This window comes from Asterias rubens, chromosome 5, assembly GCF_902459465.1.
Source record: "Asterias rubens chromosome 5, eAstRub1.3, whole genome shotgun sequence".
Lineage (NCBI taxonomy): Eukaryota > Metazoa > Echinodermata > Asteroidea > Forcipulatida > Asteriidae > Asterias > Asterias rubens.
In genome coordinates this window covers 18,980,835-19,006,989 of record NC_047066.1, presented here as the reverse complement: position 1 = coordinate 19,006,989, position 26,155 = coordinate 18,980,835, and the positions used below count along the sequence as shown (strand labels likewise).

Here is a 26,155-nt window from a genome sequence, read left to right as displayed (position 1 = left end):
GTTTTACAGCATCACTAAAGATGCACTAGTTGGCGAGAGCAAATAAGAACACCGGATTTAAGCATGATACTTAACCTTTATGGCTGTGTTCTTCGGATGGTCTGTAAAGCCGTTGGTCTTGTGTGTTCTGTAATGCACGTAAAAGAACCTAGTGCACATATCCTAGAGAAGGGGTTCGTCCCGGTAGTCCTGGTCTAATTGGCAGTATGTTGCACCACAGCACCTTGTCAAAATTTACATGGTGCTATAAACATGTAGCTCTACTACATACCTTGCAGTAACAAATATTGAGCACTTTGATATGCATTTAGGGGAGTGCTAAAGTGCTATATAAGAACACATTATTATTATTAATTTGCCCTCATTGTAATTTGGAGGTTAAAACTTAGATCCATTTCTTTTTACTCAATTGTCCATTATACAGTGCTCTTAGGGAACAAATGCTTAACTTTGTGAGTGGAAATAATGCACATTTTCAGCTGTTTACTAACAGTGAAAAATTTGAATTTCTTATGAGTTCTACAGATGAATCTATTATTAATTGTGTTGCCAAATTCGTCTTTTTATTTATGAACTTACAAGAAAAACATAATGCCTGTTGCCCCTGTTGACTTTATTTTTCTCCTGCCAATGTATATTAAAACAATTCAGTTTTAAAATGTTGATGTAACCCTCCCCGAGGTTAAGGGGTGTGTTCAAATAAAAAACAAATGAATGAATGATTGAATTTATGTTGAGTGAAACCCCAAAGACTTACACAAGATGTGTGGCGCCAACTCCAACAAGTTTAGCAGCTGAGATGAGTCCCTCTGTCCACCTATGATGTCTCTTATAGAACTCACCGGCAGACGCTGTACCCTAAAAAACAGCACAATGGACAAATTATTCAAGAGTATGTTGTTCTAGAAGGTTTCTACCTGCCACAAATCCATCTGGGGTTGGTTAAGTTTGGTTCCACAAACTTCTACCAAGGATGGTTTTTAAAATGCCAACACTAGTTTGCAAGCGGTCTTGTCAAAATCAGTTCAGGACAGGTACATCATGTAGTTGGATAACAATTCTTCAATGTCAAATTGCTGTTGGATTTCCGTTGGACTGTATTTCTATTAGATTAGAGACAACTAATAAGTACTGAGTATACAGTGCTAACACACATCGGTGTATGGGTAAAAACAAAATTGATATTCTTTATCCCCCGATGCAAAATTTAACATCTCTTATTATTGTTGCGTACCCGCTGCCAAAACATAGGATTCGAACTGCCTCTAGCTACCGGGCAACCTCGGTAGTCTAGTTGGCAAGACACTGCTCTAGAATTGCAAGGGTCGTGGGTTTGAATCCCACCCGAGTAACATGCCTGTGATATTTTTTCACAGGACTCGGGAAAGTACTGAGTATACAGTGCTAACACACATAGGTGTATGGGTAAAAAACAAAATGAATACAACTAATAATAATAATAATAATAATAATAATAATAATAATAAGACTTGTAATGCGCACATATCCACCCTGCTGAGTGTTTGTTTACCAGTAGTTAGGGGTCCAAGTCTCTGCAGTTGCAAACAAATGTAACCCCAGGCACTGTGAACTTCTCCTATGTTTTCTCCGACCCCCAATGTCAAACACGGTGAATTACAAAAACTGTTGTCCTGGACTATACTTATTCGATGGTTGTACTGGACTAATTTTAACAAGGCCCCATAGATGGTGAGCAAAAAATGGTGAGTAAAGTGAGCTCCTTACCCTTCCATCAGCAACGATCTCTCTCTGCAGTGTCTTGGACTTCTCAATCAGCATCTTAATGCTGTTCATCAAGTCATTACAGGAATCTAAGATCTTCTCATTCACCTCCAGTTTGATACCAGTGTCGGCTTGGCGGGACTTCTGCAACATGTCCTAGAGGGGGTAGAATTGTTCGAGGTTTATCTCTTGAAAGGCGTTTGAAAGTTTAAAGAGCTGCTAGAAAAAGGTGGTTGCTTGCAACACTTGACGGAGTTTTAGGCAAATAGTAATAGACTGCAAAGTCTTGTGTCACACTGAGGCAAATTGTTCTTTCATGTATGTCATGGCTGAGCGGGCTCATGCATTGGACTCAAGTTCTGGTGTTGTTAGAGTGTGGGTTCTGGTCCTGGCCGTTGCACTTGTGGCCCTGGGCAAGACACTTGACCATAACTGCTTCATCCTTTGGATTGGGACGCAAAGCTGTAGGTCCTGTGTGCTGTTTAATGTATAAAGCTCGTAAAAAAAACCAGGCACATTTGTTGAAATCTTGTGTCACAGTGTGCAAATTGTTTTCTTTGAGAATTGTTGTGGCTGAGCGGTCTCTTGCACAAATCTTAAGTTCTGGAGTTGACAAAGTGTTGGTTTTGGTCCTGGTCATGTCACTTGTGTTCTTCTTGTTGTGGCTGAGCAGTCTCTTACACCAATCTAAAGTTCTGGAGTTGACAAAGTGTCGGTTTTGGTCCTGGTCATGTCACTTGTGTTCTTCTTGTTGTGGCTGAGCGGTCTCTTACACCAATCTAAAGTTCTGGAGTTGACAAAGTGTCGGTTTTGGTCACTTGTGTTCTTGAGCATGATACTTGACCGTAGTTGCTTCATCTTTTAGATTGGGACGCAAACCTGTGGGTCATGTGTGCTGTGTAATGAACATTAAGAACCAGGGGTGGATTTCACAAAGAAATTAGGACTAGTCTTATCTCGAGTTAGGACCAGTTACTCGTCCTAACTTAGGACTATCCATGCAATTTGTATATCTCCTAGGACTGGTCCTAAGTTAGGACTACATGTAGTCCTAACTCTTTGTGAAATCGACCCCTGGTACACTTATCAATAATAAAAGGGGTAAACAATGAGAGAGATGGAGAGACACTTACTGCGATCCTTAAAGCAGCCTTATCAATGGCATCCGTTGTGGACTGCATCTCTTGGTCTACCAGGTCACCAAGCTCCTCTTGGACATCTGCCTCTCCGGGCAATAACTCCTGCACAATAATGTAAATTATTAAAGTATGCAAGTTCTGGAATGGTGACCAGTCCTGCTTGCTAGTCACTGAAAAAGTGAAGGGCAAGCCCTGTAGACCGATTGCATTACGGGAAAGCTCCATTAAAGAAAAATGCCAGAATAACACATCCTTTTCGTCTTGCAACTCACACCTGTTATCTCCTTGTAATTCCTTTTCCCAAGACTCAAATGGATCATGTACAAACCAGCTGAGCTGCTGACTGCCCCAGGCAGATTAACTGCTCATCCATTCAGTTTAATGAACCAAGTACTTCAGTGAATATACTCTCCAGGTTAGTGGGCAAACTCAGAAATTCTTTAATTGAGCTTTCCTGCTGTTTTTTTATTCAAATTCAGGAAAATACCCCCATGGTTATGTGTTAATACAAATCTTACCTGAGCAATTCTTTTGATTTCTTTGAGGGATTGGTCGACTGTCTGCTTGTTGGAATCTACTTTGCCTGTGTTTGTGTCATCCTTCAATGCATCAAGGAGAGCTAGGGAGGTGCCACATGCCGACTTACAGGCACTGGACAGACCTGAGAGAGTGGGTAAATTGAAACCAGCTTGAGTAAAGGTATGAGTACTACAATGGGGTGTCATGGCTGAGCCGTCTAGGGTGGTGCACTCAAGTTCTGTAGTTAACATAATGCGGGTTCGAAACCTAATAATAATCATAACACAAATATTCAGTTTTTATATAGCCCTTTTTCACACCCGAAGGGCGTCCCGAAGCACTTCAAATTATTACCCCTGGTCACTGGGCCTTAAATCATTACTTAAACCATCTCAGCTCCCTGGGGAGTATACAGCCTTGTGCAACAAGAATGCTCTTCTTGGCTAAATCAATCACAAGAACCATCTCTGCCCTTACAGGTACCCATTTACCCCTGGGTGGAGAGAAGCAAGAATAGTTAAGTGTCTTGCTCAGGGACACAAGTGTCATGACCGGCATTCGAACCCACACTCTGCTGAACAGAATCACCAGAGCTTGAATTCGGTGCTCTTATACACTCGGCCACGACACCCGTTAATATAATAACAATTAAACAACTATCCATTGTGACAAACTAAGAATCTTTACCTTCACTGTAGCTGATTGCTGCCATGTTGGAGGTTGCTTTGGCTTGAAGGATATATTCTCCGATGATGCAAGAAAAGGACGAGACATGACGAACTAATGGACTAAGCTCTGTTTGGATGAAAAGACAATTTAAAAATGTTGGATGACAAACACAGCATTTAATTTTTTACTCATATCTCAGGAAAAACTGGATGGGAGAGCACCAACATTTATTATCCCTTCTAACTATCTTATGTTTTCTAACTATCTTATGTGTAAATCTGTAAAGATTTATACTTTATCTTTATGCACATTTCTTTGCACAACATTGGCTAACCACATATAAACCTTGCCCTCAAAAGGTCTCTGAAAACATTCTTTTTCAATCAGTAAATCTCGCCTTGCTTGGCCTGCAGTTCCAGTCAAAGAGAGACCTGCTTTTCGCGGGACTTTCTTGGCTAAATGCCGTAGGCTTTGCCTAGTCGTGGTTTTCCTCTTGGTTTTTTGATTGCATTCCCTTTTTTGTTTTTTTCCTGTCAGACTTTGAGCACTTTGTAACCTTAGGAAAAGGCGCTATATAAATCGTATTATTATTATTATTATTATTATTATTATTATTATTAGGAAAATGACCAAATTACCATGTCCACTGCCTTTAATAGCAGCTGTTCCAGCTGGCATTTAGCCAGTGCAAAACCTGAACAGTATTGAATACACAGTTGAGAGTGATGTGAATTGTACTAACTATATGTATCCTAACAGCTGTTGTTTGTTTACATACAGTACTGCAAACAAATTATTTGAGCCACATAACATGTTTATGTTATTTCATGTTTTATGCACTGATAGTCATAATTTAGAAAACAAGGTAAAATGATCAGTGTTTTAATCAAAAACATGGTTGGGAGATTGTGTTTCACACGATACAAGATTTTTGTGATAGTCAACTTCAACACGGAGAACACAATACCAACTCTCCAGGTTAACAAGAACCATGAAAGAGCCACCTGCCTATGGGCTAAACTTTGTTGCTTAAACACCTTGGCTGGAAAAATTACCATCTTTGATTCGCCGACAGTCTTTTTGAAGTCTATTATCTCTTTACAAAATGATAGAGCATATGCAGGTTTTTGTTTGTTTATTGTTTATTTTTGACAAATTTAAAGGCAGTGGACACTATTGGTAATTGTCAAAGACTAGCCTTCACAGTTGGTGTATCTTAACATATGCATAAATAACAAACCTGTGAAAATTTGAGCTCAATCGGTCATCGAAGTTGCGAGATAATAATGGAAGAAAAAACACCCTTGTCACACAAAGTTGTGTGCGTTTAGATTGTTAATTTTGAGACCTCAAGTTCTAAATCTTCATACTTCTTTCTCGAAAACTATGTTACTTCAGAGGGAGCCGTTTCTCACAATTTTTTATACTATCAACCTCTCCCCATTACTTGTCACCAAGAAAGGTTTTATGCTAATAATTATTTTGAGTAATTACCCATAGTGTCCACTGCATTTAATAAATATTATGGTTGATCCATACCGTACACATGTACCTCTGTTTATCTTTCATATTGTGCACATATTGTGCACTGAAACCGTTTTAGCTTACCGTTCTTGTCTTGTGTGTAACCTTGGAAGGTCTTGTGTAGATTGTTCAGTGATTGGTCGACCCTGTCAGTCCGGCTAAGTAGGTATTCTGCATGCAACAAAAGACAAGATGGCATACAGTACTAAGTAAAGATATGGGCCCAGTTTCATGGCTCTTTTAAAAAAAAAAAAATTAATATATTGAAGGCCATTTCAAGGTGTGGGCTACAATTATTTTTTTCCAGAGGCCGTTGCCACCTACTCCTAGGGCTGAAACAGGGTTACCCCTTTTACAGTCCATGCGGATGTAGGCTTGGGTATCATCAGTCCGAAGCCTGGCCGCTAGAGCAGAAAGCACTACCTCTCCCCAATTTTACGTAGCAAGTGTCACGACCGGGATTCGAACCCACACCCTGGTGATCAAACACCAGAGCTTGAATCCGGTGCTCTTAACCGCTCGGCCATGACACGCCATGGCTCTGCTTACAGTTAGCAAATAATTAGCACTTATGGAAGCAGGGAGTTCCACGCTTACGTCAAGCGTATTTCACAGGTTAGCAGTGAAAATTTTGCTTGGGTGAGTGCTTACTCCACAGTACTGCGCGTTCTTTGCTTACACAACTGGAGAAGAAATTCAGCGCTTGTAAGTAAGTGGAGAACGGTGATGGTAAGCGCAAAATTATATAAAGATAACTGTACCTGCAGTACATGTTGCTGTTGAATAAGCTGGATCATCAAGCTGAGCCAACACCTGCTGAATTATCTGCTCAGCTTCCTCTATAGCTCCCACTGCAAATATTCAAAGGTAATATTGGCACTGTCAACTTTGTTTATCAAAGATAAATTAAAATCTGTAAAAAATATACCACAGTCTCATCTTCGCCTTTGATACACAAGGGTTGGGACATAACAAAAAAACATTCAAATCCATTTACAAATAATCTTAAAGTTTCAACAGAACCAACAGTAAAAAATAAAATAAGACCTTCCGTTTCTTTACAATATTAACCAGAATCGGGAGGGATTCAAATCGACGACCTTTGCATCGCTAGAGCAGATGCCCTTACAGTAACCCAGAGAGCTAGCCTGGCAACTAGATGTACGTATTAAGCTTAGCTACTTTAAGTTCTTAAAAAGCTCCATGAGATTGGGCCCATCAGCTCTCTTAGAAACCTTATACATGCACGTAGTCTATAATTTGGTCATCATGGTCTAGTGGTTAGACTACACGAATTGCAAAAACAAGGTTTGAATCCTACCAAGATAGCCGCTGATTTCACAATGACTAGAGCATCAGTATTGTCGTTTTGTCACTGAATCACAATTTCTTGATTTTTGCAACTTAAAATCATAAACTTTCAACGTATGTTTGTATGAGAGAGATTGGCTGTTGCCAGCTAGGTGTTTATCCCCTTGTGGGAGTTTTGCCGAGCTCCCTTGACGGGAAGATCATCTAATCAAACAAACAAACAAACACCCCAACAATTAAACAAACAAGCTCACCGAGTATGCGTTTCTGTCGGGCAGCCAAGTCTGCCTTGAGTTTCTCTTCCGATGAGCTTTTCGCATCTATGGATTGCTGTAATTTCTCCACAAACTTCTCCGCATTCAACTTGGCTAGTTGGGACTCTTCTGTTGTCTTGACAACAGTGGTGAGTTGTCTGCTGACATCTGCATTCTGTAGAATGGAATCACAAAACATTGTACAAATTTGTTTCCATGTCATGGTTGAGCGGTCTAGTTCACCGGACCATAGCACTGGTGCTGTCAGTAGCAGAGTGTGGGTTCAAATCCCAGTCATGACAGTTGTGCCCTTGTGCATACTTAAGCATAATTGCTTTGTACACAGTTGAGAAGGTAGTGCATTCTGCTCTACCAGCCAGGCTCCAAGAGGAGGATGACGTTTTGTAGCGTGCCGTGGCCGCGCGGTCTAGTTAACCGGATCCAAGCTCTGGTGTTCTCAGCAGAGCAGAGTGGGGGTTCGATACCTGGTCTTAAAAAAAAAAAAAAAACACAATTGCTTCAGAGAAAGTAGGGAAGGTAGTGCATTCTGCTCTACCAGCCAGGCTTATAGAGGATGAGGATGATACACATGCCCTCATCTTACAGACTGTGAAGAGGTAACCCTGTGTCAGCCCCAGCAGTAATAATAATAATAAAGAATATTTATAGGGCGCCAAAATCCACCAAAATGAGGTGCTCAAGGCGCACAGGAGGGGGAACCACACACAGCAAGGACAATAAGACACATAGACCAATTACATAATAGGCAATTAAATAATGTGGTTTTCAACTTAATCTTGAAAGTATTGAGATTAGACATATTGCGGATTTGAAGAGGTTAAGTCATTCCAGAGTGTGGGTCCAGCATGGGAAAATGACCTATCGCCCCATGACTTGCTACATAGTAACCTGTAGCACGCATGTATTGGAAGATCGGAGAGATCGCACAGGAGTATAAGCTTTAACCAAAGAAATGTTATACATAGGACCAGAACCATTAATGCAATGAAAGATAAGCAACAGAAGTTTGAAAGTAATACGAGATTCGACTGGTAGCCAGTGTAGTGACTTCAGAACCGGTGTAACGTGAGTGTGTTTCCTGGTAAGAGTGACAATGCGAGCAGCTGCGTTTTGTAATTTTAAAATAGGTGGCACAAGGCCCCTGGTGGCAGCTGATTTGGGTTGATGGCCCAAATCGGTTAAATATAGCCCTTACCTTCAAGTGGCAAAATAGCACCTTAAAGAGTCCTGTTTGGTCTTTATTTTTAGTTTTACAAAACATTTTTTTAAAGGGACTTAAGCTGGTCGCTAGCATGCCCGGTCGGTGCATGCAAGAGTTAAAAGCTTCAAGGTTAGAGGGCTCCAGTAAAAAAAAAGATAATGTCCAACTGACCGTTCTCAGCAAGTTGACATGTTCCTCTCGTAGTTTGCTGTATACATCTTTCATCTTCTTGAATTTGTCTTCATATGATTTGGCTCTTCCTGAGAATGATTGTAAAACAAATGATAAGGAAGCAAGGTTTAGAATTACAGCATTTCTTTAAGTCCAAATTTGATAACATGACGCCCTCTATTTAGCTGTAAGGTTGTGTACAAATTGTGCCTGCAGGAATTCCGATAACCCTTATGTCATTACTATTTTATTATTATAAAGTGTTATTAATACAGTTAAGCTCCATCAGTGTGAAACACTGTTCTGCCTGGGGGGCCCTGTGGACAAGGACAGTAGAACAGAACATGACAAAATATGAAATTAAAATCCCATAAAGCAAGTAGAAGGTGATTATCAGTTGATACTAAAAAAAAAGTTAAAATGAGCGCTTTGTAACCTTTGGAAAAGGCGCTATATAAATGGTATTATTATTATTGTTATTATTATTAAAGGGAAGGTACACGTTTGGTAATTGTCAAAGACCAGTCTTCTCACTTGGTGTATCTAATCATAACCATAAAATAACAAGCCGGTGAAAATTTGGGCTCAATCGGTCATCGAAATTGCGAGAAAATGATGAAAGAAAAAACACCCTTGTTGGACGAATGTGTGTGCTTTCAGATAAAAGACTTCTAGCTAGAAGACTTTTATTATTTTAGTGAGAAATTACCTCTTTCTCAAAAACCACGTTACTTCAGAGGGAGTCGTTTCCCACAATGTTTTATACTATCAACAGCTCTCCAATGCTCTTTACCAAGTCAGTTTTTAAGTAAGTTAATATTTGTTTTGAACATTTACCAAACGTGTACCTTCCCTTTAAAGGAGCAGCTTTGACATATTATTAAAGAGAAACTTACTATCAGCTTCATCGCACTGTTCCACCATAGCAGCAGTGATGGCCGGGTGTTGTGCTTTCTCTGACTCTTCTTTTAATTTTGTCTGCAAATCTTCATTTTCCTGCAAATAACAACAACAAATATATGTGACTGGCTCCAGCAACGTTTTAGACCATTTTTCAAAAGTCAGATGTTGTTGGTCTTTGAAAAGCGTTTGTAACCGTTTGTTATAAAATGCATATGATAAGAGAGTTATTTTGAAAGTAGAAAGCAATGATCCACACAAATTTGCCTCGAAATTGCGTGGTTTTCCTTTTACCTTGTCGACAAACACTAAATTGCGTGGTTTTCCTTTTACCTCGTCGACTAACACAGCTAGCCATTTATGGGAGTCAGAAAACCTCGCAATTTCGGGGCAAATAAGTGTGGATCATTGTATTCTACTTTTAAATCATCTTTCTAACCATATGAATTTTGTAACAACTGGTTACAAACGCTTTTCAACGGCCAACTCGACCGATCCAAGGCAACGTGTTCCTTTAAATAAAACTGGGAGCTATCTACATGTATAGCAAGAGACTATACCTGGTATGTATTTTCAATGAGTGTCCTGTGTTCATTAAGCTCCGTCTCTAATTCCATGATTCTTCTTTTAAGGTCGTTGATGATCCGTTGGTCTTCACGTTGCGTCCTGTCTAGTTCAAACTTCAGCTCTTCTATTTCTTGCTGAAGCTGCTCTATCAGCCAGTCCCTATAAGATAAAGATAAAGGAAGGTTTTAAAGGATTTGGGTACCTTTTCAAAATGTCCATAGATTTACATTAAACTTACATGGTTTGAAGAAAATGATAGTGGAAAGCTTCCCTTCAAATATTTCTTACTGAGGTACTGTAGTTTTTGAGAAATGAGTAAAACAATGTCATGAAAATACGTTTGTAAATGCTTAAAATAATTTTCGTCTCATGAGACGAAAATTATTTTCATGACATTGTTTTACTCAGTTCCCAAAAACTAAAGCACCTCAGCACGTAATATTTTCAGGGAAGCTTTCTACTATCATTATCTTCAAACTGTGTAAGTTTAGTGTAAATCTGTGGACATTGTGTTTTTTGTCATACAAAAGTTACATACACCCTTTAATTGTTCCCTAACATACTCTAACAAGATCTTTCACATCACATTACCTTGGTCCTCCAAGCAATACACTGGCTCTTTGTTAAAGGGAAAGTACACTTCTTCTTTTTTGGAACCGTTTGATTGTTTTAATCCTATCTAAATATTAATTCATAAAATAAAAATATCCAGTGAAAATTTCATTCCAAAAGGTGGTCATGTTTTTGAGATAAAGCCGAAAAATCCATGCACAAAGAGTAATTCGTAATAGGGACACACAGTCTGAGAGAGGTTACGCAAACTCAAATTTGGGGGAATAAAACTGATCTCTTTTTCCATAACCCCATTACTTCAATGTACATGTAGAATGCTTTATACTAACCAAAGAAGTTTTTATCGCCATTAATTTTAGGAGTGGTTAAAAATAATAATAATAATAACCAATTCTTATATAGCGCATTTCACAATAGCTGTATCAATGCGCTCACATTAGTGCCCTGGTCATAGGGCCAATAACATCCCTTTTTAATGTTTCTCAGCTCCCTTGGGAGTATACAACCTGGGCAACAGTTTATATCGCTCCAAAGGCTTTTTCATTCACAATATCAACCTCTACCCTCGCAGGTACCCATTTATTCCCCTGGGTGAAGAGAAGCAATTATAGTAAAGTATCTTGCTCAAGGACACAAGTGTCACGACCGGGATTCGAACCCACACTCTGGTGAATTCGCACCAGAACTTGAATTCGATGCTCTTAACCACTCGGCCACGACACTCTACGGAATGAACATGTGTATACCTTCCATTTAATCCCTACTTGAGTATTTATTAGGATCCTACCTCCTAAGAAAATCCAAAGCTATGTTGTCTCAACACCAAAACTGTTGGACACTGACTAGGGTGGTACATGTACATATACAGGGCCCAATTTCATGGCTCTGCTTACCGCCGAATTCTGCGCTTACGATCACGATTCCCCGCTTCAAGCACCGAATTTCTGTGCTAGCCTTGTAAGCGTAGAATGCCTAGAAAAGTGGAGTACGCACACGCAGAAGCCCAAATTCGCCGCTAACCCGTGAAATACGCTTGCCGTAAGCACAGAGCTCCCTGCTTCCGTAAGCGCCAAATCCGCGCTTACGGTAAGCAGAGCCATGAAATTGGGCCCAGGTTGCGTTCGATAAGCTTCGCTGTGTCGACCCTGTGGTGCTCACTCGGGTGAGCCCTTGACAAGAGCTATTCGAACGATCACTCACGCTCTCGTGGTGACGTCATGCACCTTGGGCCAGCCCCAAGTGACCCGTTCAACAAGCAGGGCCCTTGGGGCTGACCCGGGTGAGCCCCTGTAGTGACATCAAAGCTATTCGAACATACCGGGGGTAGACTGGGGTCAACCCAGGGAAGCTATTCGAACGCACCGGGGGTAGACTGGGGTCGACCCAGGGAAGCTAATCGAACGCACCAACAGACATGCAACTGCAGTTTGCCAAAACAAAAGAGGAAAGCACCAAGCATAGCAAGATTTTGACTGCTTTTTCAATTCTCATTGCCAATTTTATACATAAGTATCCACTTACCTTTCGTCTCGTTGTGGCTGAGGAGGTTGCTGACCGTTCTGCTGTGGGGAGCTGAAGTCAAGAAGCAGTGAAGAATTTAACTGCTCTTCTGATTGGCGAGCAGGGAACTCCTCAAATATCGGCTCTGAAAAAACCTGCACAAGAAGAAACAAAATCACACTAACTTTAGAGAAATACTTCAAAAATACTTATTCTGAGGGAGGGTATTTACCTTTGGTAATTACTCCACTTGGTAAGACGCACTGCAGCTGGTGATTCAATTCAATTCAATTCAAGAATACATTTATTTCCATACTCTCATAAAAGAATAACAACAGTTACATGTATTTTGGAGTAGAGCAAAACATTTCTTTAAGATAGAGTAAACATGAATAAATAAATAGAGTATGGGGCCGTTTTAGTAAGCATAAGCTTGTAAAAAACAGCCAGACAGACAAGAAAACGAGACAACCAGACAGACAGACAGAAAAACAGACAGACAGACAGACAGACAGACAAAAATGAAAGATGAACATGACACAACAAATTCGTAATAGAAGTGCAAGATGGCAGAACAGTTAAGCTGAAAATAAATAAGACAAGTATTGAAGAGATGGATGTAGTTCAATTACATAGGATGGGAAGCTAGGATACGTAGTGGGTGTATGTACTTTTTGTAGGACAAAAAACACAATGTCCACAGATTTACACTAAACTTACACAATTTGAAGATAATGATAGTAGAAAGCTTCCCTGAAAATATTACGTGCTGAGGTGCAGTAGTTTTTGGGTGATGAGTAAAACAATGTCATAAAAATAATTTTTGTCTCATGAGACCAAAATTATTTTAAGCATTTACAAACCTATTTTTGTTACATTGTTTTACTCATTTCTCAAAAACTACAGCACCTCAGTAAATAATATTTGAAGGGAAGCTTTCCACTATCATTATCTTCAAACCCTGTAAGTTTAACGTAAATCTATGGACATTTTGAAAAAGTACCCAAATCCTTTAACCACTCCAGATTTTTGACACTATCTCAAAATGCTACAACCTTTTGAAATGAAACAGTTTAATTCTTTTGTACATGTTTACCTACACTTATTAGGATTAAAGCAACCCAATGGTTCCATAAAACTACATGTACATGTAGGTATACTTCATCTCTAAAACACACAGACAACATTGATAATATTGGCATAGACTAGCATCCCACTTTTTGTATCCCAACAAACAAATTTAAGCTCAATTGCTCATCAGAGTCACAAGAAAATATCAAAGAACACCGCTTTATTTTCTTACTCTTTCCAAACATTCATACATTCAAGAGATCAATAATTTATTTTTCAAAAGCCGTTTTCAAAAACCAGTTTCCAGGCAACATTTTTTCAAGGTAAGCAGCATGATCGTCTTTATGCCATGTAAGTTACACAATGTGCAAACCTATACACTTTTATATTTTTAATGTTAATAATAATAATGGGCATTTAAATGCCAGTATCAATCTAAAGATGTTCATGGTGCAAAGACGCATTAGTAAAAAGGAAAGTTTATGCAGTCCCCATTAGGCGAGTCTGGAGGGAAGTTTTGAACAAAGCTAGTGACGTTACAAATGTTGCGGTGAGTTTGCTGTGGTTGAATTTTCAGGGGTTTTAAGATAATTTAGCTGTTCTTTATGAACTCACGCTTGATGGTGGGCTATCCCTGCCCTGTGAACCATCAGTAGACATCTCCATGGTCTGTAGGATAATGGCCGGATCAATGTATGTGTCGCTGTTTTTGGCGGCCAAGAAAAAGTTAGGTGGTTCCTGATGAATGAATAAGAATAAATGAGAATGATAAAGTAACAACAACTGAAATGTTGTTTTTTAAATAACATGACAAGTCGTTCAAGACGACTGCAACAACCGATCTTTTTACTTCCAGCGCAATCAGTAGCTCAGGTTTCAGATGTCGAAGTTTTCATGTACTACCATGACTACAATGGTTTCCCTTAACTTTTTTTTTTCAATTGCACGCCGGGCGAGTCATCGCCCGCAGGTTTTTTCACTAGCCCGCATGTATTTATACACACAATTTTCAAAACGAAAACAAAAAAACACACACAAAAAAAACACGAAAGTGAAGCCCTTAAAATTGCTTTTTTTTTTTTAGGATTTTATATCTTAAACTATCCCTTGTCCATCAACAACAACTTTAATGCCTTCGTGGTTAGGAGGTCGGTTGATTTAAACATGTTTTGAACTCTGTTTGCAACAAAATCTTCATGAATCAACGCAACGCCCTCTGTTGGCAAAAGTTTTTAATGTTATTGGAATTCCTCCAAGGCTGTACATTGTGCACAGTGTGCAGGCATTATGCACAACGTGAGGCAATGTTTTACTCCGTTCGTGAACGTGTACTGCATTGAAGTCTAGTCAAGAACATCATAAATATGGAATTATCAACAGCCATCAACGGCCAATCACAGCGTGCAGAGTGTTGGTCAGAATGGACTATGGACGACTGTGTGTGTTGTGTATGTGCTGTGCTTATACTGCATGGACCAGTGGGCGACCGTGTACTGCAAGGACACTCGGCACCATGTGGTTTGTGTATCGTGTTTTCAATTGATTGTACGTGTTTTCTGAAACGAACGACAGCATCATGGCAAAATTAAATCTTGCAAGTCTCTAGAATTGTCAAACTTACTAGTTTAAAAGATTTAGTCAAAGTTTTCTGTGGGATTTTGCCACTGAACCCTCATTGATATGTGAAAAGGAATCATTATTTGACTCGCCCGGCGGGCTAGTGAGAAAGGGTTTTCACTCGCCCGCCGCTATTTTCACTCGCATTTGGCAGAGTTGACACCCAAAACTACTCAGTGGGTCTATTGGCAGAGACTGGTCACAGATGTTCAATGTGACTTAGTACATTGGCTTTTAACCATAAAGCACAATGTTTTGCTTTACTACTTTTCCCGTTTGTTCTGCGCTCCAACAAGAGGGCTGGGGACAATTCATTCTTTGTTGTTGCCCGGAATTAAGAAACAAGCTGCTGTGTTCTATCCGGAAATGCTTGTTTTCATGCATTTTCTTCATTTCTTTATATTTAAATCTGGTGTTGATTGTGAGAGCTGTGTCCTTTGTAGAACGCCATATAATTGCCTTGTATTATTAAGCAAATCAATCAAATTGGGCTCTGGTCCACACAGCTAAAGAAAATAACCACAGGCACTTTTAATTCTGTGCTACACAGACAGACCTACACTACTACATATTAATAAGTTGATAAGAAAACTAACTTACATCAGGTAGGCTAGGCACTTGAATGAGATTACGGAAGTACATAAGATTGCTGGAGGTTTGGAAGAAGGACTTGAGGGTTCGGAACTGCTTGACAAAACGTGTTCGATGACCATCAAGTGTGTCTGCTGGCAAACCTATAGTAGAAATCAATGAGAGTTAAAGGGATAGTATACGTTATTGGTCATCAAAATTGCGAGAAAATGATGAGAGAAAAAACACCCTTGTTGGCTGAATTTTTGGGCGTTCAGATAGGAATAAAAGACTTCTGGCTAGAAGTCTTTTATTATTTTAATGAGAAATTACCTTTCTCAAAATCTATGCTACATGTACTTCAGAGGCCGGGAGCCGTTTCTCACAATGTTTTATACTATCAACAGCTCTCCAATGCTCGTTACCAAGTCAGTTTTTAAGTTAATATTTGTTTTGAGTAATTACCAAACGTGTACCTTCCCTTTAAGTAGGAAGACTATCACCTGTATACCATAAAACTGACCTGCAAACAATTATTTTCAAAAGGTGGTAGTGTTTTTGAGCTATACTATTGCTGAAAATCTGGACCAATAAAGCTTCTCAGATTCAAATCGTTGGGGATAAAAAGTGATATCTTTTATGCCACCTTCTCCTGGGGCTGAAACAGGATTATCCCCTTCACAGTCCTTAGCAACACTTCCTAACCAACTTTTTACGAAGCAATTATGGATAGGTGCCTTGCTCAAGGGCACAAGTGTCATGACAGGGATTCGAACCCCCACTCTGCTGCTGACAACACCAGAGCTTGGGTCTGGTGAACTAGACCGCTCGGCCTGGACTAGCCATAAAGGCACAAGTGTCATGACAGGGATTCAAACCCCCACTCTGCTGCTGACAACACCAGAGCTTGGGTCCAGTGAACTAGACCGCTCGGCCTGGACAAGCCACAAACGCACAAGTTATATGACAGGGATTTAAATCCACACTCTGCTGCTGACAACACCAGAGCTTGGGTCTGGTGAACTAGACCGCTCGGCCTGGACAAGCCACAAACGCACAAGTGTCATGACAGGGATTCAAACCCCCACTCTGCTGCTGACAACACCAGAGCTTGGGTCCAGTGAACTAGACCGCTCGGCCTGGACAAGCCACAAACGCACAAGTGTCATGACAGGGATTCAAACCCCCACTCTGCTGCTGACAACACCAGAGCTTGGGTCTGGTGAACTAGACCGCTCGGCCTGGACAAGCCACAAACGCACAAGTGTCATGACAGGGATTCAAACCCCCACTCTGCTGCTGACAACACCAGAGCTTGGGTCCGGTGAACTAGACCGCTCGGCCTGGACAAGCCACAAACGCACAAGTGTCATGACAGGGATTCAAACCCCCACTCTGCTGCTGACAACACCAGAGCTTGGGTCTGGTGAACTAGACCGCTCGGCCACTGGCTTCTAGTTGGTAAAACACAAACAATATTCTTTATCCCTAAACTAATTAATTTTACCATGCATAATTGATTGTGACTTACAGGCGTGAAGTTTGAAGAGAAGTCTGACACTGTAGTCATAGAGCAGACCGCTGTCTAAGATAACTTGAATGAGAGGCGCAAGACGACACTGTCCTGCAGGAGCCACGGACATACTACGAGCCAAGTTGAAGGTGCTAAAAACTGAAAATGAGCAAAGACAACAACTTTCAAAAGGGGTTAGTTAGGAAAGACGATACACGTAACTGATCAACAGGTAAATCTTGGCCATTTTAGAGGGCAAACCAACAGACAACACATGACAAAATGAACGTCTGAAACCAAGACACTCCAGAGTTGTGCTGAATGACTGCGACAGTCAATCTTTTGACTTCCAGCGCGTCCAGTCGCTCTGAACTGTTTTAGATGTTGATTTTGACATGAACTTCATGAAATATTTGTATTCAGTGCAACTCTAGAGTACCTGTCTTGTTATTAAACTTTTATTTACACGGAATCCTCCATCAGAAAATGGCTGCATTATGGAGAGCAATGCACAAAACTAAAAACCTATTTGAACAACTACTTTTTATAGACAGAATATTATTTTGAACCTTACACTAACCTGTGTTAAAGCCATTATACAGTTTCGGAACAGGAAAAAAAAAAAAAAAAATCACAGATTTCCAATTATTTTACAGGGTTTACAGAAGGTCATGGTGAAAGACTTCCCTTGAAATATTATTCCATGAAATGCTTTACTTTTTGAGAAAACATTAAAACAATTAGCAATTCTCGATAAAGAGAATTATGGACTTATTTTAAACACATGTCATGACCGACGAAACGTGCAGAAACAAGGTTGGGTTTTCCCGTTATTTTCTCCCGACTCCGATGACCGATTGAGCCTAAATTTTCACAGGTTTGTTGTTTTATATATAAGTTGTGATACACAAAGTGTGGGCCTTGTGACAATACTGTTTACCAAAAGTGTCCAATGGCTTTAATTTTGATGTATGGAGTGCTGTACTTAGAGTCCAGCAGTACTGCTAGTCATTGGAGTACTAAGGAATGCCAAGCATAGTTAGAAAGTCCTTCAGATGGGACCTAAAGCCGATGGTCCCATGTGTTGCATGTAAAAGAACCCATTGCACTTATCGAAGAGAGAAGGGGTTTGCTTTGGTGTTCCTGGTCTTATCGACAGCAAATTGCGCCAAAGCACCTTGTAAAACAGTACTTGTTGCTATAAATGATAAGGTCTCATAATTCAAACGTAGTCCCACATCATGCAGGAAATACTGTAGGCACCCGGAGCGTCACTGAGTGACCGACATGCACGTTATATAATAAACCACTATTATTACTATTATTATTATTAATGTGAAGAATTAGTGAAAATAGCTGTGATTGACAGTTAATGATTTTATGGCCAGCTTGGAAGATCTTGCAGCCGATTTCACGAAATGCTAGGATTAATCCTAACTCGAGTTAGGACGAGTAACCCGTCCTCACTTAGGATGGGTTCAATGCATCCTACGTCTTCGGATAGGGAACTGAGCTCGTCCCAAGTCCTAAGATTAATCCTAAGTTAGGAAGAGTTTGGTGAAATCGACGGCTGGTGCACTTACTTGCTTCTTGTAGGGCTATCAAGGCATCCAGGTGGTCAAATATCTCAACTGACATCTGGAAACTGAGAACAAAACCAGAAAATATTTGTACTCGTCCCGACTGGATAGGTGCTGCACAAAACTACATGTATACAGAAATGCGATGCGATCAAGCAAAACGAGTCGTTTGTTGACCCAGGTAATTTTGTTGTCGTGGACAATACATTTAAAAAGGGCATATTCTATGCTTTAATGCTGTTAAACCCCATGTTGATACCATCTTTGGTTCAAAAGTTGTGAAAGTCGATACACCAAGAGATACAAGAGATTGAAACAGAGAAAAAGGAGTATAAAGTCGAGTTGTTTATTGAACATACATTGTATTGGCACATATTCTTTCAGTGCTAATTTGAACCCCTTTCTTGTGAAAGTGTCGTAGCCGAGCGGTTAAGAGCGCCGAATTCAAACTCTGGTGTTTCTGATCAGCAGCGTGTGGGTTCGAATCCCCAGCCGTGACGCTTGTGTCCTTAAGCAAGACACTAGACCATTGCTTCGTCCTTCGGATGGGACGTTAAGCCGTTGGTCCCAAGTGTTATGTAATGATGTAAAAGAACCCAGTGCACTTATCGAAAAGAGAAGGGGTGCGCCCCGGTGTTCCTGGTCCGATCGGCAGCAAGTTGGGCCACAGCACCTTGTAAAACATTACATGGTGCTATCAGAATTAGGTCTCATATTTCAAATGTAGTCCCACATCTGGCAGGATATACTGTAAGCGCCAGGAGCGTCACTGTGTGATGGACATGTGCGCTATGTAAGAAGCTACAGTTATTATTATTATTTCTGTTATTTACCAGGAAGGAAGTTGTCAATATAACGTATGATTTCTTTTGCCATTTAAATTTACAAATTATTTAAATTTCTTTTTCACCCCTGTTCGCTGTTGGGGCTCGCTTCTCTTTCCTGATATTTTTTACAAACGACTCATCCAGCTTGGTCGCATCACAAATGGTGAAATGTACACCACCCGTACACTGGAGTCAACATCACAAATACATGACTGTATGACAAAGAACAAACACTTCCAGTTGGAATCCCACACTTCAAAGAGTCAGTGTAAATTTAGGGGCATCATTGACTCATATGCCTGTGATTTTTTTCACAGAACTCTGGAAAGTACTGAGTATACAGTGCTTACACACATTGGTTTACATAATATGTGATCCACTCTGTGAAAATTAGTCACATTTTTCTTTTTTTCTTTGTTTTCCTTTTAAAGATCTATAGTTGCATGGTTAACCTTTAGAACACTTACTTTTAGGCAATAAAGCTATGAATACAACAGTTTTGTGGTCATACTTATATCTAATTCGTATCCTTCTAGTTGCACAAAATGGTAGTTTAAAATATCATTTTACTTGTAATTCGTTTTCACAAAAAATGGTGTAATGCCTAATTTCAAATGGGAGTAACTCAGCAACGCGATGCACCCCAAAGCTTAGACACATACCAAATTACTGCTGCTGATGTGTTCTTTCCAGCCATGCATATATAACTCAATTCTTGAAATTGCCTACATGTGACTCATTTTCACAGAGCGGGTCACATATGGGTAAAAACAAAATTAATATTCTTTATCCCCCATGCCAATTTAACATATTAAATCATTGAGTCAATTGACAAACTTCATAAGCTCTTTTTCAAGAGTTTTCATAACTTACAAGTTGTTGATGTCATTCTGCGCCATTTTCTCCAAGTCACTTTCTGGAGACGGCAACTTGAGATCTCCTGGCATTAAAGGATGCTGCAAATTAAATATAAAATACTGATGACCCTTAAAGGCAGTGGATACTATTGGTAACTTCTCAAAATAATTATTAGCATAAAACCTTACTTGGTAACGAGTAATAGAGAGCTGTTGATAGTATAAAACTCTGGGATAGGATTAATATTGTGTTTTTTTTTTAAGGGCAATTGGTGAGGCATTTCAGTTTGTGATAACGCTGTACAGTGTAGTACATCTACTTTTCTGTGCAGATTTGTTCTTTAAGAACTTGTCAAACTTGTGGTTGTCATTGACATACAAAATTATTAGCAAGGTTAAGATTCTTAAGAACCTATCCTTAAGTGCGTGGGAGAGAGTTGCAGATGAACTAAATTTAAAACCCAAGGGAGGCTTACATGTAGGTGTATTTCTGTATCTATGACTACTTAGTAGTCATACTATGCCAACTTGACCTTTATAATTCAAGGTGACCTCTGTGTCATCAGGTCAACCACCTGACTCAGGTAAACTGTAATTACCTTTTTATGGAACTCGAGTCTGAAGACCAGTAGTTGACAGTACCTGTAGACAAGCTTCCCGTACCCTTCAGGACGATTGTTCTGAAACAAGAAAATGCACCAAAACAAAAAAATATGTTAATTTAAGAACTGTATCATGGCATTTCAACAAGAAATTCTTCTTCTTTTAACATGTTTAATAGATGTTTAATTTGCATCAGGGATAAATAATAATATTTTGGTTTACCCATATACAGCGATGTGTATTAAAGGCACTGGACACTATTGGTAATTACTCAAAATAATTGTTAGCATAAAAACTTACTTGGTAACGAGCAATGGAGAGCTGTTGATAGTATAAAACATTGTGAGAAATGGCTCCCTCTGAAGGAACATAGTTTTCAAGAAAGAAGTAATTTTCCACTAAAATATTTGAATTTGATTTCGAGACCTCAGAATTAGATTTTGAGGTCCAAGTTCGTGTGACAAGGGTGTTTTTTCCTCCATTATTACATGTATCTCCAAACTTCCAGACCAACTGTGTTCAAATTTTCACAGGTTTGTTAGGTCTATTTTGTGCGTAACAAAATGTTGAGATACACCAAGTGAGAAGACTGGTCTTTGACAATTACTAAAGGTGTTCAGTGTCTTTAAGCACTGTATAGTCAATACTTTCCCGAGTTCTATGAAAAGAAATCACATGCACATTACTTGGGTGGGAATCAAACCCACAACCTTTGCCATTCTAGAGATGTGTCTTACCAACTAGACCACCGAGATTGTCTGGTTGTATACAGTTTTTAGTTTTGAAAGTTTTCCGAACATGCTGTACGTCATGCATACATACATCAAGTACCATTCCTTTTAAAGGCAGTGGACACTATTGGTAATTACTCAAAATAATTATTAGCATAAAACCTCACTTGGTGATGAGTAATGTGGAGAGGTTGATAGTATAAAACATTGTGAGAAACGGCTCCCTCTGAAGTGCTATAGTTTTCGAGAAAGAAGTAATTTTCCACGAATTTGATTTCGAGAACTTGAGGTCTCGAAATCAACCATCTTAACGCACACAACTTCGTGTGACAGGGGTGTTTTTTCTTTCATTATTATCTCGCAAGTTCGATGACCGATTGAGCTCAAATTTTCACAGGTTTGTTATTTTATGCATAAGTTGAGTTACACCAACTGTGAAGGCTAGTCTTTGACAATTACCAATAGTGTCCACTGCCTTTAATAATAACAATTCTTATATAGCACATTTCACAACAACCGTATCAATGCGCTTTACATTAGTGCCCTGGTCATAGGGCCAATAAACATCCCTTTTAATGTTTCTCAGCTCCCTTGGGAATTTCCATCTGGGCAACAGTTGATATCACTCCGAAGGCTTTTTTATTCACAATATCAACCTCTACCCTCGCAGGTACCCATTTAAACCCCTTGGTGAAGAGAAGCAATTATAGTAAAGTATCTTGCTCAAGGACACAAGTGTCACGACCGGGATTCGAACCCACACTCCGGTGAATTAGCACCAGAACTTGAATTCGATGCTCTTAACCACTCGGCCATGACACTCTACCAGCATTGGGATCAATTGTTCATTGAAAGTGGTTCTTTGTACACGTACACCTACATACAGTGTTCTAAGGTTACATTGTACATTACTTCAAGAAAACTTCAAGGGAGTGACACAAGAATTTGTTTCTTGAAATAAAATGTTTCCTTATAAATGAAAGGAAACCATTGTAGCAGTGTATAATTTATAAACAAGTCATACACTGTACTACCACGCCGTACCATAGAGAAACCAAATACTGCACTGTACCAGGTTTAAAACTTGGAACTTCCATGTTTATACACTGTGTACGTGACATTTTATGTTCCTTTTACATGTTTTTTTGGTTGACGATTGCTTTTACAGTAGGCTTCATGTGTACACAGTACGCTGATTGATTTATACACTCGTACGTGTACACTGAACGTGACTGCACACATCCTTTGAAAAATACTGTATGGTGTGTATAATTGTAACTGATACATGTGCATGTACAGTACAATGAGTCATATTTTGGCTGCTCTTGCCAGTGTGTACATCCATGGTGTCATACATGTACGCTCTTTTTCCCTTCCCTAGGGATGAGATCCATTGCCTCATTACCTCACCAACATAGTTAAACAACGAAACACAATCAGACATCAGTGACACAATCCTTTAATCCTTTCAGCGTGAATTTTACTTTATTGCGCCTACCGCAAACAATATGCGACAATGTATCTTGGGAATTAAAAACTAGTGTCAAAGTCGCGACTATTTGAGGCGCGACTACAGTCGAGTGGTAAATTTCACTAGTCGCACAGGCTTACTGAGAACCAAACCCACATAATGCCCCCTGGGTGAATCGAACCCTGAGTCAACTTGGCATCTGGGAGTGCCCATCTTTTTTGATGACAGTTTTATGACTTTTGCCCTTCCCTGGATGGCCTGTGCTTGTTTTAATTGTATTGTCCGAAGAAGCAAAATAAATAAATAAATAAATACCTACCCATGAGCTTCCAGTCCTCGAGATGTATCCAGCATGCTGTTGTGAATCCTTCACCACCTAAAATAAAAAATAAAAAAAGACATTTTTATCAAACGTTTATGAAAATACAATCTTACAGTAAGGAATGGTTGTATAGTCTTAGCCCAAGACGTTAGTGATCGATAGTGTACTGTGATTGGTTGTTAACTGTTACAGCGCGCCCTCTTACTGCATGATTTAACCAACAGGCTCACACTCTAAGACTAATGGTTGTATGGCTTCTGCCCGGCACCCCTGAACAAGATAAGGAGACCGCAAGCATTTGGCTAGATAGCTCAGTTGGTAGAGTCCCTGGAGGTCACTGACTCAAATCTCGCTCTCTCTAGTTAAAAAAACAAATTCAACCCCAAAAATATTTGTCAGTGAAGTGCGAAGTATTTCCTTAAAAAGTAGGTTAAATAGTGGGAACAAACAAAATTAAATTCACATCAGGAAATATTGTATATGATTTTTATCTGTGGTTGAATTTTTTTTTTTTAATCGTGTCAACATCAATTATCCATAATATATCCATAGATACATTATAGTTTAAAGGCACTGTACACGTTTGGTAATTCTCAAAGATTAGTCTTCTCCTTTAGTGTATCCCATCATAAGCATAACATAACTTGCCTGTGAAAATTTGGGCTCATCGGTCATCGAATTTGTGAGAAAATACTGAAAGAAAAAACACCTGTGTGCTTTCAGATAGGAATAAAATACTTCTAGCTAGAAGTCTTTTCTTATTTTAGTGAGAAATTACCTCTTTCTCAAAAACTGCGTCACTTTAGAGGGAGTCGTTTCCCACAATGTTTTATACTATCAACAGCTCTCCAATGCTCATTACCAAGTCAGTTTTTAAGTTAATATTTGTTTTGAGTAATTACCAAACGTGTACCTTCCCTTTAAACACTGATACAGCCACAACTAACGCTATTTAAAATTGTATAGGCCCTATGAATTCCCAAACAAGTCATTTAGACACAGACTTGGCTTGTGAGCAATTTATCATTCCACACACAAATTTGTGTCTCACAATGTACAGTTGTGTATGTATAGCAAATTATATTTCAGGGTACAATGCTCAGTTGTTGAAACTCATTAAATATTACAACAACATGAAACACTGCAGTGTCTACCATCCCCCATCTAAATGTGTACTCTTTTTCACATGCTGTGCATAATGATGTGTTACACAATGTGCAAGCTCAAAGAAACAAGTGTCCCTTTTTGTATGGAGGAAATTAAATGTAGAAAATGCACACTACACAAGAGAATGCCCACAATGAAATGATCCCCAGTTACTGCTTATTTCAGTTGCAACATTAAAAGTAGTGTTAGCATAAAAGTATAAAACCCATAAATGTGCAATGTGCACAAAATATTAAAATAAAACATGAACCGTTTGTCATTGTTTGTGTACAGTAGACATGGTAGATATTGTGTATAAACTGCGTATACAAGAATAGCCGATTATTTATTTATAGGGTCTTTTTTTGTTTTGAATTTACATTGCCTATTTTATAACACGAGTAATGGGGAGAGGTTGATGGTATAAAACATTGTGAGAAACGGCTCCCTCTGAAGTAATGTAGTTTTTGAGAAAGAAGTAATTTTCCACGAATTTGATTTCGAGACCTCAGATTTAGAATTTGAGGTCTCAAAATCAAGCATCTGAACGCACACAATATCGTGTGACAAGGGAAATTTTCACAGGTTAGTTTTACTACATGTAAAGATGGGGTTAAAACAGTCAAACATTCAAAAAACATAGGTATACTTTCCCTTATTATACAAATTGGTCATTAATTTAACCACTTAAAGGAACGTTACAGAATTGGTAAGAAACAAAAATCGTGAAGATCACAGATTTACATAAAACTTACACGGTCTAATGATGATGATAGTTGAAAACATCCCTTGAAATATTTCTGTCTAAAATGTCATATTTGATGAGAAATAAATAATCTAACTTCACGTTTGGAGTTTATCGCTCGGTGAGCGTTTAATTCATTTTTATTTTGGCATCGATGCAATGCAAAATTTGTAATCGGTTTTTCACTATTCTCTCGTGACCCAGATGGCCAATCGATCTCAAACTTCTACAGGTTTGTCAGTTTATGTACATGTATATGGTGGATTACATAAAGTGCTTACACTGCCAGCAACTGTTTTGTTAGCAAAAACCAATTCTGTAATGTTCCTTTAAAGGATCGTGCAGTGTGTACTTAGGACACATTCTGTATATTGTGAAACTGTACTACAAGTAAAATACAATGCATCAACACACAAACACTGTAAAGAGATTCAGCGAAATTAAATGACAAAGATTTGGCCTACTTCCCAAGCTCCAGCGTCTTGAGTGAACGAGTGACTCAACTGATATTTGAGAAGGTGTCTCACTCTGGGGAATCTCTCTCAACCCTCGCGAGTTGTACTCTTATTAAGCCAAACTCCTTGGGCCCTTTTGTCAGTACTGGACGGTTAATTTTATTAACAAACTGCTTGTGAATGTGTACACAATGTCCCATTGGATCAACAGTGCAGTATTTGATAGTGGAATAAAACGCTAGTGCACTGGGTAGGCCTACATACAGACTGCGTACATTGTAGAATGTTGTAAGTCTAGTCTGAATCAGTAAAACATTTGTGATGGGCTCTGTGAAAATGAGTCAAAGGGGGGAAATTTAACTTATTGGGTTTTACACATAGCTGAAAAGAGCATACAATGTTAAAGCTTCAGTTTGACACATCTTACACCCTTGTGTGGCGTTTGGTCCAAAAGTTAGGTCCTTTTGAAAAATAGACTATGTCATAATCTTAAGGAAAAAAACATACTGGGGAAACAGCCCATTTAAAAAAAAAAAAACATCAACTATAGATGTC

At 39.2% G+C, this 26,155-nt stretch overlaps 1 protein-coding gene across 2 annotated transcripts in view; it reads right to left on the bottom strand.

Annotated features, from left to right (window-relative positions):
* LOC117290735 (huntingtin-interacting protein 1-like) overlaps positions 1–26,155 on the bottom strand; it is a 43,662-nt gene that overhangs the window by 5,085 nt on the left and 12,422 nt on the right. For both annotated transcript variants that reach the window (XM_033772281.1, XM_033772280.1), the window contains exons 4-22: positions 23,252–23,308; positions 20,727–20,807; positions 20,144–20,226; positions 18,447–18,508; positions 16,882–17,022; positions 15,381–15,514; positions 13,779–13,901; positions 12,114–12,247; positions 10,013–10,178; positions 9,449–9,548; positions 8,553–8,641; positions 7,160–7,334; positions 6,356–6,445; positions 5,679–5,765; positions 4,089–4,196; positions 3,401–3,543; positions 2,877–2,984; positions 1,747–1,899; positions 758–858 (exon numbers count right to left, since the gene is read on the bottom strand). In XM_033772281.1, coding sequence (XP_033628172.1) covers positions 758–858; positions 1,747–1,899; positions 2,877–2,984; positions 3,401–3,543; positions 4,089–4,196; positions 5,679–5,765; positions 6,356–6,445; positions 7,160–7,334; positions 8,553–8,641; positions 9,449–9,548; positions 10,013–10,178; positions 12,114–12,247; positions 13,779–13,901; positions 15,381–15,514; positions 16,882–17,022; positions 18,447–18,508; positions 20,144–20,226; positions 20,727–20,807; positions 23,252–23,308 — 2,135 coding nt within the window. The remainder of the gene's footprint in view (positions 1–757; positions 859–1,746; positions 1,900–2,876; positions 2,985–3,400; positions 3,544–4,088; positions 4,197–5,678; positions 5,766–6,355; positions 6,446–7,159; positions 7,335–8,552; positions 8,642–9,448; positions 9,549–10,012; positions 10,179–12,113; positions 12,248–13,778; positions 13,902–15,380; positions 15,515–16,881; positions 17,023–18,446; positions 18,509–20,143; positions 20,227–20,726; positions 20,808–23,251; positions 23,309–26,155) is intronic.